This window comes from Pistacia vera, unplaced genomic scaffold, assembly GCF_008641045.1.
Source record: "Pistacia vera cultivar Batoury unplaced genomic scaffold, PisVer_v2 Contig570, whole genome shotgun sequence".
NCBI lineage: Eukaryota > Viridiplantae > Streptophyta > Magnoliopsida > Sapindales > Anacardiaceae > Pistacia > Pistacia vera.
Window position 1 is genome coordinate 1,077,651 of NW_022196413.1, and position 13,428 is coordinate 1,091,078.

The 13,428-nt window shown below is 35.7% G+C and overlaps 3 protein-coding genes across 3 annotated transcripts; 2 read left to right on the forward strand and 1 right to left on the reverse strand.

Annotated features, from left to right (window-relative positions):
• Positions 1 to 964: 964 nt before the first annotated feature.
• On the forward strand, positions 965 to 4,011 carry LOC116109036 (pyruvate dehydrogenase E1 component subunit alpha-3, chloroplastic). Its single transcript, XM_031395290.1, has 3 exons — positions 965 to 1,382; positions 1,846 to 2,626; positions 3,472 to 4,011. The coding sequence occupies exons 1-3, from the start codon at positions 1,149 to 1,151 to the stop codon at positions 3,747 to 3,749; spliced, it is 1,293 nt and encodes a 430-aa protein (XP_031251150.1). The 5' UTR covers positions 965 to 1,148; the 3' UTR covers positions 3,750 to 4,011.
• Positions 4,012 to 4,578: 567 nt separating this feature from the next.
• Positions 4,579 to 8,038, reverse strand: LOC116108891 (conserved oligomeric Golgi complex subunit 4). The gene is made up of 2 exons (XM_031395132.1): positions 6,339 to 8,038; positions 4,579 to 5,337 (listed from the first exon to the last, which is right to left on the reverse strand). Exons 1-2 carry the CDS (start codon positions 7,938 to 7,940, stop codon positions 4,708 to 4,710), a joined length of 2,232 nt encoding a protein of 743 aa, XP_031250992.1. The 5' UTR covers positions 7,941 to 8,038; the 3' UTR covers positions 4,579 to 4,707.
• A 2,270-nt stretch (positions 8,039 to 10,308) lies between these two features.
• LOC116108894 (RNA-binding protein CP33, chloroplastic-like) lies at positions 10,309 to 11,960 on the forward strand. The gene is made up of 4 exons (XM_031395135.1): positions 10,309 to 10,735; positions 10,890 to 10,991; positions 11,080 to 11,385; positions 11,468 to 11,960. Exons 1-4 carry the CDS (start codon positions 10,361 to 10,363, stop codon positions 11,522 to 11,524), a joined length of 840 nt encoding a protein of 279 aa, XP_031250995.1. The 5' UTR covers positions 10,309 to 10,360; the 3' UTR covers positions 11,525 to 11,960.
• Positions 11,961 to 13,428: the final 1,468 nt, after the last annotated feature.

The window sequence follows — 13,428 nt, forward strand, 5'->3', positions numbered from 1 at the left end:
CGTGACGAAATTTTCTGGCCAGATTCCGACGGTGGTGGCCGGAATCTGACACTGCAGATGGTGGGGGTGTTTTGTCATTTTACATGTTAGGGTCTTTAGTTAAATTAGTAAACCTAAGGGCTTTTTTTAAATTTTTAAAATTTACCTCGTAATACTCCCATATCTAATAACCCAATACTACCCCTAAAATCCTATCCAAAATACTAAACCAAACGCACCCATAATTACTCCGAATAATTTGACGCTGGCAGCAGACATATATTCATGAGTAGCGCAAAGCATTCATAAATTTTGATGTTATTCATTCCTATTATAATAAAATTCTTAAGAAATATATTAAAGACTTTATAGTCTCGATGAAAAAGGCCTCAATGGCTCAACCTCATCCAGATCCACGTAAGAAGTCATGTCTGTACCCGTGGTCCACACGTACCCCGAAAGACATTTCACATGTTAAGCAATAGCCATATGCTTCCTTATATTACATCTCACATGCTTAACCATTTCTTACTTTAATACTCCCTTCAATTGGAGCCATTCTTATCACTCAGCATGTACCATCATACTTATATTAAATTTATCTTTTCCTTAAAAAACAGTATTAACTCATTAAAATACAATATAATGTATACATGATATAATGCTCCACCTTCAAGTATTCTTTTATATCAATACTCAATAACATTGATTATCGTATATTCAACTGGATTTTTTTTGGCACTAATCTTATAATATAATGTTTAAGATGGATCTTAACTCAAGCACCAAAAGAATTATAAACATTTGAGTTCCCTTAACAATAGTGGGAAGATAAAGGACACAAAAGTAAAACAAAAAATCCAAGGGGGTCTTCGGAGAAAATGAAAAACGGCATCGTCTACACTTTCAAAGATCCAACAAAAAATGACGGCATTGAAAGCACGTGAGTATGGGGAGAGCAACGCCGATCACAAGTCATAACTGACTTTGCAAAGTAAGCAACCCAATTAGTGTGTGTAGTTAAGAGTTGGGTGGCCTTCCTGGCTTTCATTCTTCAAATCGATTATTTCGAAGCTTTTCTCCCTCGTTCCCTCCGCCTCTTCATTCGTTACTTATATTTACCTTCTCCCTTTCTTCAATCTCTCTGCTCCTGGATTAACATTTCAATAATGGCTACGGCTTACTCTCCCACCAATTTTGTTAATCCTTTATCTATTAACACTAGATCTCATGACAAACCCCTCTTTGATCCTCTCAAAACCACTACTTCTTTTCTTGGATCTACTCACAAACTTCGACCTACTTCTCTTCAATTTAATCAACCTGATACTCACCGTCGATCTGCTGTTGTTGCTGTCTCTGATGTTGTTAAGGAGAAGAAGGTCAAGTCTAGTTCAAACCTGGTAACCAATTTCACTCTCTTTATTTGATGTCACTCTCATTGTTCTCTCTATATTCTTTTAGTTGCTTTAATACTTTGTTTTGTTGTGTTTTTGGTTGCTAAGGGAGCTGAGGAATGGAATTGATTTTCTTTGTTGTTGGAAGATTTCTATTTTTTTTTTTCCCTGTGTTATTGAAATTCGTTGGTTGATTAAATTGAGAACATATTCTCATTGCATTATTTATGATATTGAAATTTTGATTTATGTCTCTTTGATTAGATGTTACTGCAAATACCTGGCTCCTGATTCAATTCTAAATTTACATTTAAAGCGAAATATGTACTTAATTTGCTTAATATAATTGAACATAAACACCATAATTTATACGCTTATTGAGAAGTTCTTTACTTGTAAGCAATTATAATATGAAAATCATGAAAAATCTAGGCTAAGAGTATTGCTTTAATTTGGTTTGAGTTTTCAGCTGATCACAAAAGAGGAAGGATTAGAGATATATGAAGATATGATTCTTGGTAGGGCTTTTGAGGACATGTGCGCCCAGATGTACTACAGAGGCAAAATGTTCGGTTTCGTTCACCTCTACAATGGCCAAGAGGCTGTGTCAACTGGTTTTATTAGGCTTTTGAAGAAGGAGGATTCTGTGGTGAGCACATATCGTGATCACGTGCATGCCCTGAGTAAGGGAGTCCCAGCTCGTGAAGTGATGAGTGAGCTCTTTGGAAGGACCACCGGATGCTGCAGAGGCCAAGGTGGATCTATGCACATGTTCTCTAAGGAACACAATTTGCTTGGTGGGTTTGCGTTTATTGGTGAGGGAATTCCAGTTGCTACAGGTGCAGCCTTCTCCTCCAAGTATAGGAGGGAGGTGTTGAAGGAGGCAGATTGTGATCATGTGACATTGGCATTTTTCGGTGATGGAACTTGTAACAACGGGCAGTTCTTTGAGTGCTTGAACATGGCAGCATTGTGGAAGTTGCCTATTGTGTTTGTTGTGGAGAATAACTTATGGGCAATTGGAATGTCACATTTGAGGGCAACTTCAGATCCTCAAATTTATAAGAAGGGACCGGCATTTGGGATGCCTGGTGTTCATGTTGAAGGGATGGATGTTCTGAAGGTGAGGGAAGTAGCCCAGGAGGCAATTGGAAGAGCTAGGAGAGGCGAAGGGCCAACTTTGGTGGAATGTGAGACATACAGATTTAGAGGGCATTCATTGGCTGACCCTGATGAGCTTCGTGACCCTGGTAAGCAGTTGAATATAGTTCTGCAGTTTTGGCTTTCTGTTTATTTTCCCTAGGTTGTCTATAATGGTTTGATATTTTCCTTGTGCCTTTGAACTGATGCCCTCTTGCTTATATTTATAACCTTTCTATCCCACTTATACTCTGTTTCTACCTTCAGTCGTCAGTTGCATTTGTTGTTTTTCTTGGACATGCGTTATTATCCTGGCTGAATTGTTCGTTTTGGTATATGGATGAGCATTACTTATAATAGCTTCTTGTACATGATGTGGAAGTGCTAATTGGGATACATTGTTGGTTGGGTCTTTAAGAACTTTAGTTTTTTTCTGGTAGGTTAGAGTGTGTCAAGTAGCAGCTAGGTTACTGTCAGCAAATATAAAGTTTTTTCTGGTCTTTTTTTGTGTCAAATCTGAAGATGGAGTTAAAAGGGTTTCTCAGGACATAAGCTGTTGGCATTTTGAAGGGGACTGATTTGAGAAATATAATATTAGCTATTTTGGGGGGGCTGATTTGAGAAATATATATTTCCGACTTCATCTGGTAGCATTTGAGAGGACTGGTTTGAGAAATATAATTTTCCATGTTTCGTCATCCATCTGTGTTAGATTTTTCTGACTTGTGAGTTCATGAAAGTCGGTCCGAGATCAAGCAGGAATATCATGTTTCTGTTTAACCATGCCTTGGATTTGCGTGGTTATGCAACTAAGTTTGTTGCCCTTTTCTTTTTTTTTCTTTTTTTTTTTTTCATTTATTAGGAAACAACTTGTTGCCTTGGTTATTTTGTTTATTTGACTTATTTTTTTGTTCTAATTGATCTTGCTCTCAAATCCTGTGTTCTTATTTGGCAGATGAGAAGGCTCGCTATGCTGCTAGGGATCCTATCACAGCATTGAAGAAACACTTGATTGAGAGCAAGCTAGCAAATGAAGCAGAGTTAAAGGCCATAGAGAAGAAGATTGAGGAGGTGGTTGAGGATGCAGTTGAGTTTGCAGATGCAAGTCCTCATCCAGCTCGTAGCCAGCTGCTTGAGAATGTATTTGCAGATCCAAAAGGTTTTGGTATTGGACCTGATGGGCGTTATAGATGTGAGGATCCCAAATTCACTGAGGGCACTGCTCATGTCTAACCTTTTAAATTTGAACATTCATCAATCTAGTTATGCTGGCTTTTAATGTAAGATTGCTTGTTTTATATTTAATTACTGTTAGTATTCACATGTGCACTTGCTGAAATGTAGTACTTATGTAAGCATGATCTGTTCTTTAGGTTGCTTTTCTTTGTTAAAGTTTTGAATTTGTCATCTTGATATCATTGTTTCCTGGACTAGTGTTTCAAATGTCAAACCCGAAGGGCTAATTTTCGTTTAGTCCTGTTCTGTGAAGGGATAACAGCTTAAAATTTGCATTTTCTTGTCTTTTAGAATTCCATTGACAAAATTGATATTGCAAATTAACACGTTGATGTTAGTTGACGCGCTGTTCCTGAAATTAACAAAAGCAGTAAGACATTTGGGAGTTCCTTCAGGATAAAATAAACGTCTAACACAAGTTGGACTTGATATTTTACCCTCCCATATCCAATGCACAAAACACATATTCATTAAATTTTTTTCAACTGAAGGATAGTTCGGCACAATACAAGAATCCATTATTAGGCCATGACACATTGAGCTAAATTCTTTGCAACATACAGTAAATGAAAATCTAAGAAATCAATAAATTTAATATCCTTCCACGACCAAGGAATACACATCAAAGTTCAAACTACCAGTGACATTTCTGTTCCACTCATAATTTCCTTTGATGACAATATAATCAAATCAGCAACCATTTAGCAAGATCAAATTTCCTCATTGATTGCGTCTTCCAAGTTCTAAGCACTGGTTGGGAGGTTCAAAATTGGACAATCAATAAATTTGAGGTGGTGCCACTGAGAAAACTCGTAAGAAATTAAAAAAACAAAAAACGTAAGAATTAGCCAAGATGTCTATAGGGTGGTATATGGTATGTATTTGCTTCTTACACTGACAGGGAAAAGAATAGAAGATTGTGAAAATGGGAAGCTTAGGACCTAAATAGACCAGATTACAACTTCAGAGCAGCTATTGCCTCTGGTTTAAAATCAACCCTTAGACCAAGAACTCGCCTAACCTCAGCTGGGGTTAGTCTCCAAGTCATAGGTCCAGAGTTCTCACCCCAGAAATCTAGAATCTCAGATACCTTTTCCAAGTTGAGAATTGTTGCCATTTGAGTAAGGCGAGCAAACTTGTCTCTAACGGTTCTCTGAGTCATGCTAGAGAAATGGCCTACCAGAGCCCTAGCATCTCTGTCAAGCTGCAGACCACCAAGTTGACTGAACCTTTTCTGCATCATAATCACCTCAAGCCTCTTAACAATGAAATCAATGATCAAGTGAACAAATGTGTCATAGTTGTTGACAGTCATCAGTGGCTGGAGCCATGCTGCATTTGTCTCAACGGCATGGAGAAGCCTCTGAACCCATGGATCATTAACTTCATTATCAGCATACTCAGCCTCTGATAGCTCATAGCTGATGGTTGCAACACTGTCTAAAACTGGACGAATTCGGGGTGTTACAGTTGCCACAAGTTGTTCCATGCCAATACTCAGGGCTTGCTTGAAAGTTTTGCTCAAATCGGCCAACTCAGATAAACAGGACTTAACCTTTTCCCTATCAGCAGGAGCAGGGAATACCTGAAGAAAATGATTGCTATTATTCTAATCCTTAAATATCATAACAAACAAGAAAAACCAAAAAGAAAAAAGAAAGCCCAATCATCGGAAGGCATTCAAGGGTATGATCACATGAATAAAAATTGACACAATTATATCTGAAACCTATCATTAAAAAGAGGCAGTGTTCACAGGTAGAGGAAGGAGAAAGTTATTGGGTTTTGATCGCTTAATCAGCTCGAGTTTTAGGATGACACATCTAAGACATTCCCATGCCTGACATAGCAGGCTGAGACATTATATAAGATTTCTTCTACATTAGAACTAACAAACAAATAAACAATAACATACTCTTTCATCAAGAACAATAAGAAAGTGATCAGAGATTCAAAGGAAAGATTCTCTAGTATTACTAATCAACTGTCCTAGTGAGACAAATTCATTATTTCACCATTAAAAGAGTGTCCGAATCGTCATGACTATCCAAATCTACATATTAAGTTTCATAAAATGGAAATACAAAAATGTTGGTTCCAGGTTGCATTTTCCTTCATTCACAGTCATATGTTCTCCCTGCTCATGACTAAATGGACGAAACTGGGAAGTAGTTCCCCTGCTCACTAATAAGTGACAAAACTGGGAGGCATTTACCAAAATATCAAAGGAGAAACATGCAATGCCGATTTCGATCAGGTTTCCATCCACTTTTTCTTTTATTATATTTTTTTCCTGTTTTGGAGACAGTGTTCATGGATTGCAGTTACAAAAGTGTCTTATTGTATAAACTTAAATTTTATTTAGTTCAACTGACACATGATAGGAAGACATATATGAAGTATTGTTGCAAGCCTTCCAAACTCTAAGTGCATGTGTATGAATATAAAATTACGAAATATATACTCTAACTTGTAATGCAACAAGTAATTAACCACAGGCAAGTCAACATTTTCTTTTTAAAATCAGATCACGCAAGTTAACATTCAAAACATAAGCCAGAACATAAAAGCAAGTACGCCACTCACCTCTGCACATTTCTCTTCAATCTCATGCTTTAGTTTCAGGACATACTCACTACTCACATCAATATTATTCAAAGCTGTTGCAATCTCTGTCCCAGTCTTCTGCACACCGACACCACCCAAGAACAATTTTGCCCCAAGGTTTGGCTCCCTTGTTTTCTGCTGCAATGCCTCATGGTATTCATTGCTTAACAAACTAGTTGCACCACTCAAGACAGCAATCAGAGAGCTGATATTTGAAGTGGATATTGCCCTTCTCAAACAACTCTGAATAACATAAAAAGTATCATCCACCATAGATGTGGTAAGGCTATCGCTTGCAGGCTCATCAATCCTAATAGCTTTCCTCACATTCTCCACCATAAAGAATCCCTCAAAAATCACATAAAACCCAGTAATATCTTGCAAAACCTTGTTAAAACTTCCACTCCTAAAAGCCTTAGTAGCTCGTGGCACTAACTCCGGATCCACAGAGCTCAAACTCTTAATCTTAGACACCATAAATTCAGTATAATCCTCACCCAATTGCATCAATGACAAAATTTCTTCTAGATACAACTCAACCTCTCTCGGATCAGGACCTTCAGTCACACCCACGGTTAGTAAATTCATATTCTGAGCATTAATATCAGACGATATCTTAGCCAATTTTCTATACTCCATATATTTCCTCAAAATCATACCCCCCCTTGAATCACACTCCTCTTGTAACTCACATACAGCATAAACAATCCCATCCTCTCCACACAAACCCCTCAAAATCCCATCATTTTCCTCAATAGCAAGCACAATATCCTTAAACAAATTAGTCAAACAAGAAATAAAATCAACTTTAGTTTCATCTTGACTCTGCTCTATCAACTCCACCAAATTATCATATTCCATCCTCGATCTCATCCCTATAACTTTCTTCAAATACCCTACATACACTTGTAATCCCTCTTCTTCTATTCCTAACGGTGAATAAAGCTTTATAAATCTTAAAATCGTACCGTGATCTCTCTGATCCACTGCCGCTACCACACGCTTCTTAACGATTGCTTCCAATTGCTTTTTCGCCGCCATTAATTGTTCTCTCTGCTCAGATCCTGAGTCCTTGTACTTGCCATCAATTTCAATAAACCTTTGCACATAATTGGCCGCCGCTTCGAAGTTCTCTTCATCCATAGCGGTTCTAACGCCGTCTAAACAGTTGTTCCGTTCCACGATAGCATCAATGCGAAGGAGAGTGTCATTGACGCGAGACTGAGCCAAGTCTAGCTCTCGGACTTTGCCGCTAACTTGATCAGCAAGATCACTGGTGGAGCGGACGTTAGAGAGCATGTGATCCGAATCAGCCTTCACTATGTCCAGCACCTCAGCGGATTTCTGGAGTTGGAGAAGGTGCTTGTCGATGTCACTGCGCTGTGAGAGGAGGTTGTCGAGATCGACGTCAAGCGCCCGTTGGTAAGCGATGCACTCGTGGAGTAGACGCGTCATGGCGCCTACGTCTGTTAGAGTGCGGACATAGGCTAGGGCCTCCGATGTTCCGAATTTCACAGACGACGGTAGAGCTGTCTCCTCATTGTGTTGCTCTTCCGACGATACCCTTGGAGTCGACGACATCTCAATGCGTAATTCTGGAATTCAGATCAGGTCTCACCTCACACTTAAATTCGAGAAGATTAAGTTGTAAGCAAACCAATAGTTAACCGTCTTTCTAATTCAATTACCGTTGCTTCATTTTACATAAAAATTCCTAATCACAACGGTTAAATTCCATAGTTCTACTCCTCACTTCTTATTTTTATTTTCCTAATCATATTGTATATTAAAAAAAAAAATTAAAAATTGTTATAAATATCATATATCAACTTTATAGTATATAATGTTTTGGAAATAATAACTTAAACCATTCTTAAACGTTATGCAATAAGTTAATGCTTTGATTTTATTTGAAACTGGTATTTGTTTTAATTTTTCTTTCAATGAAAATTATTAAATGCTTCCCTGTTTATTATAACATGATAAATCACAATTTTATCTCATTTAAATAAGGAACAAGGGTTGTTCAAAAAATAGTAATGTTGCATATATAAGATTGAGATGTATCCCCAATACAAAGTTGAAATCCCAACTTTGTAATTTATATTTTTAACCTTGTTGTTAGAAAATTTATTTACCGTTACTAAATCTTAAGAAATATGAAATATTTACTTTTTCAGTGCTCTTAGCCTCTTCCTATGATTAAACAATCCTCTTCAGATAGTTGATCCAACCCAATGATAATTGTAATGTATTGAAGATCTTTGTAAGGATGAAAATTTTGGTTAATTCTTTGAGATTTTGCTTCCTTTTCCCTAAGGTTACACAAAAATAATAACGTCATATAGCCGGTTATTGTAATCGGTTGTCCCAAAAATTTGAATAAAAATATGGGTGCGTTTAGTTCAATATTTCTACCCATTTTCTCAATTCTATTTCCCAAATATTGTTTGGCACATTATTTGAGAAATATTAGTGTATTTTTTTAATTACTTTTAGTCCCCTTAAGTTTATTAATATCATTAAATACCCCCAGAAAAAAAGTTTGAAAATGAACAAAAACACCCTCACTCACCCGTACTTGCCAGATTCCGGCAACCACCGTCGGTGGTAGCCGAAATCTATCACAACGGCTTACACCACAATCAGAAATGACCGGCTATTCACTGATCTAACCTTTTCCGGCCAGATCCACTATGGATCTGGCCGTCGCTGATGGCCAAAGATGAATCTTTGCAGTAGTTGACGGCCACATCTGGCCGTAGATCTGGCATTTTCCGACCAAATCAGTGGTGGATTTGGCCGAAAAAGGTCATATCGACGCGTTACGACACGAATCCGACCGGTCTATGTCGTAACGCAATTTTTTGGCCAGATTCCGACGGTGGTGGCTGGAATCTGGCATTGCAGGTGGTAGGGGTGTTTTTATCATTTTACACAATTTTAATATATTGGAGTGTTTAATTAAATTAGCAAACCTATGGGGTTTTTTTATAAATTTTTAAATTTTACCTAGTAATACTCTCCTATTCAACTACCTAATATTATTCCCAAAATCTTATCCAAAATAATAAACCAAATGCACCCAATTAATAAAAAATGAAATTTTAAATTTAATTAGTACAACTCAAACATAAAAAGTTCCAAAGTTTAATGTTAAAAATTTCAAATATAACGTTATTAACGTCTTAATCTTATAATTTTCTTTTCTAATGTTTATGGTTTCATATATCATATTATGATTTTTACATATATTGGTTGAAGTTTCAAATATTATTTAATACTATTTATAGGTTTCATATGGGTTGTTGTAAGCATCAAACTTAATAATCTAAGTTTCAAGTAAAGTAATTTCAAGTTATACATACATTATCAGTTTCATGTATATTGTTCCAAGTTTCAAATACTATTTATAGGTATTAATCAATGTAAAAGGTTTTCAAGTTTTTATTATAATTTTAGTTGAAATAATATTCTACCGTTAGATAATTTTCTAGGAAATCAAACAACTTCTCTTTTTCTGCATATTATTAGGTTAAACGTAACATAGTACTACCCTCACCAACAATAAAAGTTTGGAGCATAGCCAAGTCTAAAGGGGTATCACTTTATAAGTTAATTGATTCTACGTGAATCATTTGTTTATTTTAATTAAACGAATCAAAATTAACTAATAATTATAGTGATGTTACACTTATTAAATACATATTCTTAATTTTATATTTTAAATAATATTCATTTATTATATTTTTGAGATATTTATTTCATAAGTGTAATATTATTTCTTTAATTTATTTATAATATTTGAATTTGACGAAATTAACTGATGAGTTGCATTTGTTTCACAATTTTTCCAGTTCTATTCTCTATCATATCCAATTTGGATTTGGGGCAGGCCAAGTAAGACGATATTGACCCGTTAGTAAAAAATGGTAAGCGGTAACCATATCCAATCCAATCCAAAGTTGTGAACTTGGGTTGGAAGCACGCTCGTTTTCTCCATGGCTGCTTCTACTGGTTTCTTAACACCCTGTCCATCCTCTCTTTTTCCGAAAATTACTAATGCCACAGTACCAAAACGATTTATACCATACGCCCACTCGCAACCCTTGTTTAATTTTCGCTACCCCAAACTCTCATGCTTGCCTCTGTGTTCCCCAACTAGGTTTAGCGCAGTCTTAGCGGCGGTAGATGAGGAAGCAGTGGCGGTTGAGGATAATGTGGACGAAAACGAAGAAGACGTCGACGTTTCAGTTCATGAATCAAAGAACCGAGCAAGACCAAGTGAATTATATGTGTGTAACTTGCCGCGGAGCTATGACATTTCAGAGCTTGTCGAGATGTTTAAGCCTTTTGGAACTGTTATTTCCGTTGAGGTTCGATTACTAGTATTAAAATCTTTAGTTTTTAAACAAATATCAATCAGATAGTAAATCAAGAGAATAAATTTATACCTGTATGTTTGTGTGGGGTTAACAGTAGTTCAGTTATTTGATAGATTTTGGCTTATGTTTGGTAACTAAATTGTAGGTATCACGGAGTCCTGACACGGGTATAAGTCGAGGCTGTGGTTATGTGACAATGGCAACTATAAATTCAGCAAAAAATGCTATTGCAGCATTGGATGGATCTGTTAGTTTTAAGCTAGAAACCCCTTTTAATTTAATTCATTGTACACTTTTTTTAGTACTTTGGGCTGAGCTTCTTTGCTGTTTTGAAGGACGTGGGTGGACGTGAAATGCGGGTTAGATTTTCAGTTGATATGAGTATTGGAAAGAGGAATACTGAGTCACTGAATTCAACACCCAGGAAGATCTTTATATATGAAAGCCCTCATAGATTGTATGTTGGCAATCTTGCCTGGGTGGTAAAACCTGAGGATTTGAGGGAACATTTTAGTCAGTTTGGGACTGTGGTCAGTGCAAGAGTGTTGCATGATCGTAAAGAAGGAAAAAACCGTGTTTTTGCATTTCTTTCCTTCGCTTCAGCAGCAGAACGTGATGCTGCATTCGCTTTAAATGGAACAGTTTAGTCCAATAACATTGCATTTCGAATCAGATTATTTTATTGCAATTTTTTACTGTAGCTTATTCAAATTCCGTTTGCAGAATTTTCGAGGTCGGACATTAATCGTGAGAAAAGGTGTTGAAAGAACTGAACCTTGACTGTAGCTGTGATTGGTAGATTTTGATGAAGAAATTTAGTTTATCAACTGAAAAGGGAATTAACTTGGAGCATCCTCCTTGGCTGAAATGTGTAGTCAGAAGAGCGGGTATTTAGAATTACCAGAATTCAAAATCTTTTATCTTACGGCTCCGTTTGGGGATTTTCTAAGTTTATTTCATATGTCAACTTCCACATTAAAAATTTTGATGAGAAGCTGTTCCAATATATTGGTTGCTTTGATCAGGGTTAATTTTTAATACGTATTCTAGTTTGATTAGTATATTTGATGTATTATGTTTTATATTTGTTGTCTCCAGAGTTCGATTTCAAAATTCTCTTGTTGTGAACTCCATGTGCCATTTTCCTGCGTATGGCTTATTTTATTGCTGGTCTGTTGCAATATTCAATGTATGAATGTTATGGTCAAATAATGAGGTTTTTTCATATGACTGATTTCAGGATGGTTTAGGAAATGATGAAACAAACGAATTTGGAACTTGTAGCTCGTGAATCACTATATATAATGTGTCAAATTAGAAAACAACTAGATTTGAACTTGCTAATGAACTTGATCAGGGTCTGGCTGGACTAAGTAAATGACTGGGAATTTCGTAAGTTGGCTGATGTATTTAGATAACCGTTTTGTTATATCAACTTAAACACTGTTACAGATGTTATTATTGAAGGATCCAATATCATATTTTGCTTATGAACCTCCATACATTTGTGCATAAAAATCACTTTTAGATGTAAAAGGTCCTCACCATTGGCTTTTTTTTTTGTTTCAAACGAAAAAACAGTGACGTGATATATACTAATGTCCTATGTTTTGCTTGCAAGTGATGCTATGTTTTTTGTGGCTTATAAGTTATAATCCACCTTAAGATAATGATCATGTGATGAGATGAGAGCTTCCCCCCCATCATAATTCCAGGCATTTTCAGCTCAAAATGAAGACTGGAAATGCAGAATTCTGAACTTAATACCTTAAATTGACAAGAATATCATACTTTTAATTTAGTCTAGTTCTCTTAACGGATCAAAGATGTCTATTCTACATAAAACTAGTTAACACTAAAGTTAAAGGGACATGGGTTATTCGTTTGCAAAAAGAAAAAGATACAGGAAGGGCTCGTTTGTGATGGAGAACTAGGCATACCAAAAACAAATGTCATTTTGATGGACATTCTACTTAGTTTGAGATTGATTGAAGTTGCAGTCATCTAGCTGATTCTAACAGCAGTTAATGGAAATCCCAACTCTAGGATCCTCATACTAGTTAGTTACATGAGGAACATACATACAAAACAAAAATGCGGAAGAAGATCAATGTAGAAATGAAAAAGAATGGATCTCTTCAAATATTAATGTTAAAAGTTTCAAATATAACGTTAGTAACGTCTTAATCTTATAATTTATTTATCTAATGTTTATGGTTTCATTTCATGTATCATATTATGATTTTTGCGTAAATCGATTTAAGTTTCAAATATTATTTAATACTATTTATAGGTTTCATGTGGGTTGTTGTAAGCATCAAACACAATATTTTTAGTTTCAAATTATACTTGCATTATCAGTTTCGTGTATATTGTTCTAGGTTTCAATTTCAAATACTATTTATAGGTATTAATCAATGTAAAAGGTTTTAAGTGTGATGTTATAATTTTCAAAAGAAATATTTTTCGCATCAAATCATTTAGATTTCAAGTTATATATTACTGGTTTCACATTTTATATTATATATTTCAGGTATACTATCCATAGTTATCAAGTATTGTTTATAGCTTTCAAATTCATGTTAAAGGTTTCAAGTATTGCGTTGTCAATTTAAAAAATTGCATCATTAATATCAAGTACCTAGTTCAACTACAACATTAATAATTTCAAATTTTATATTACA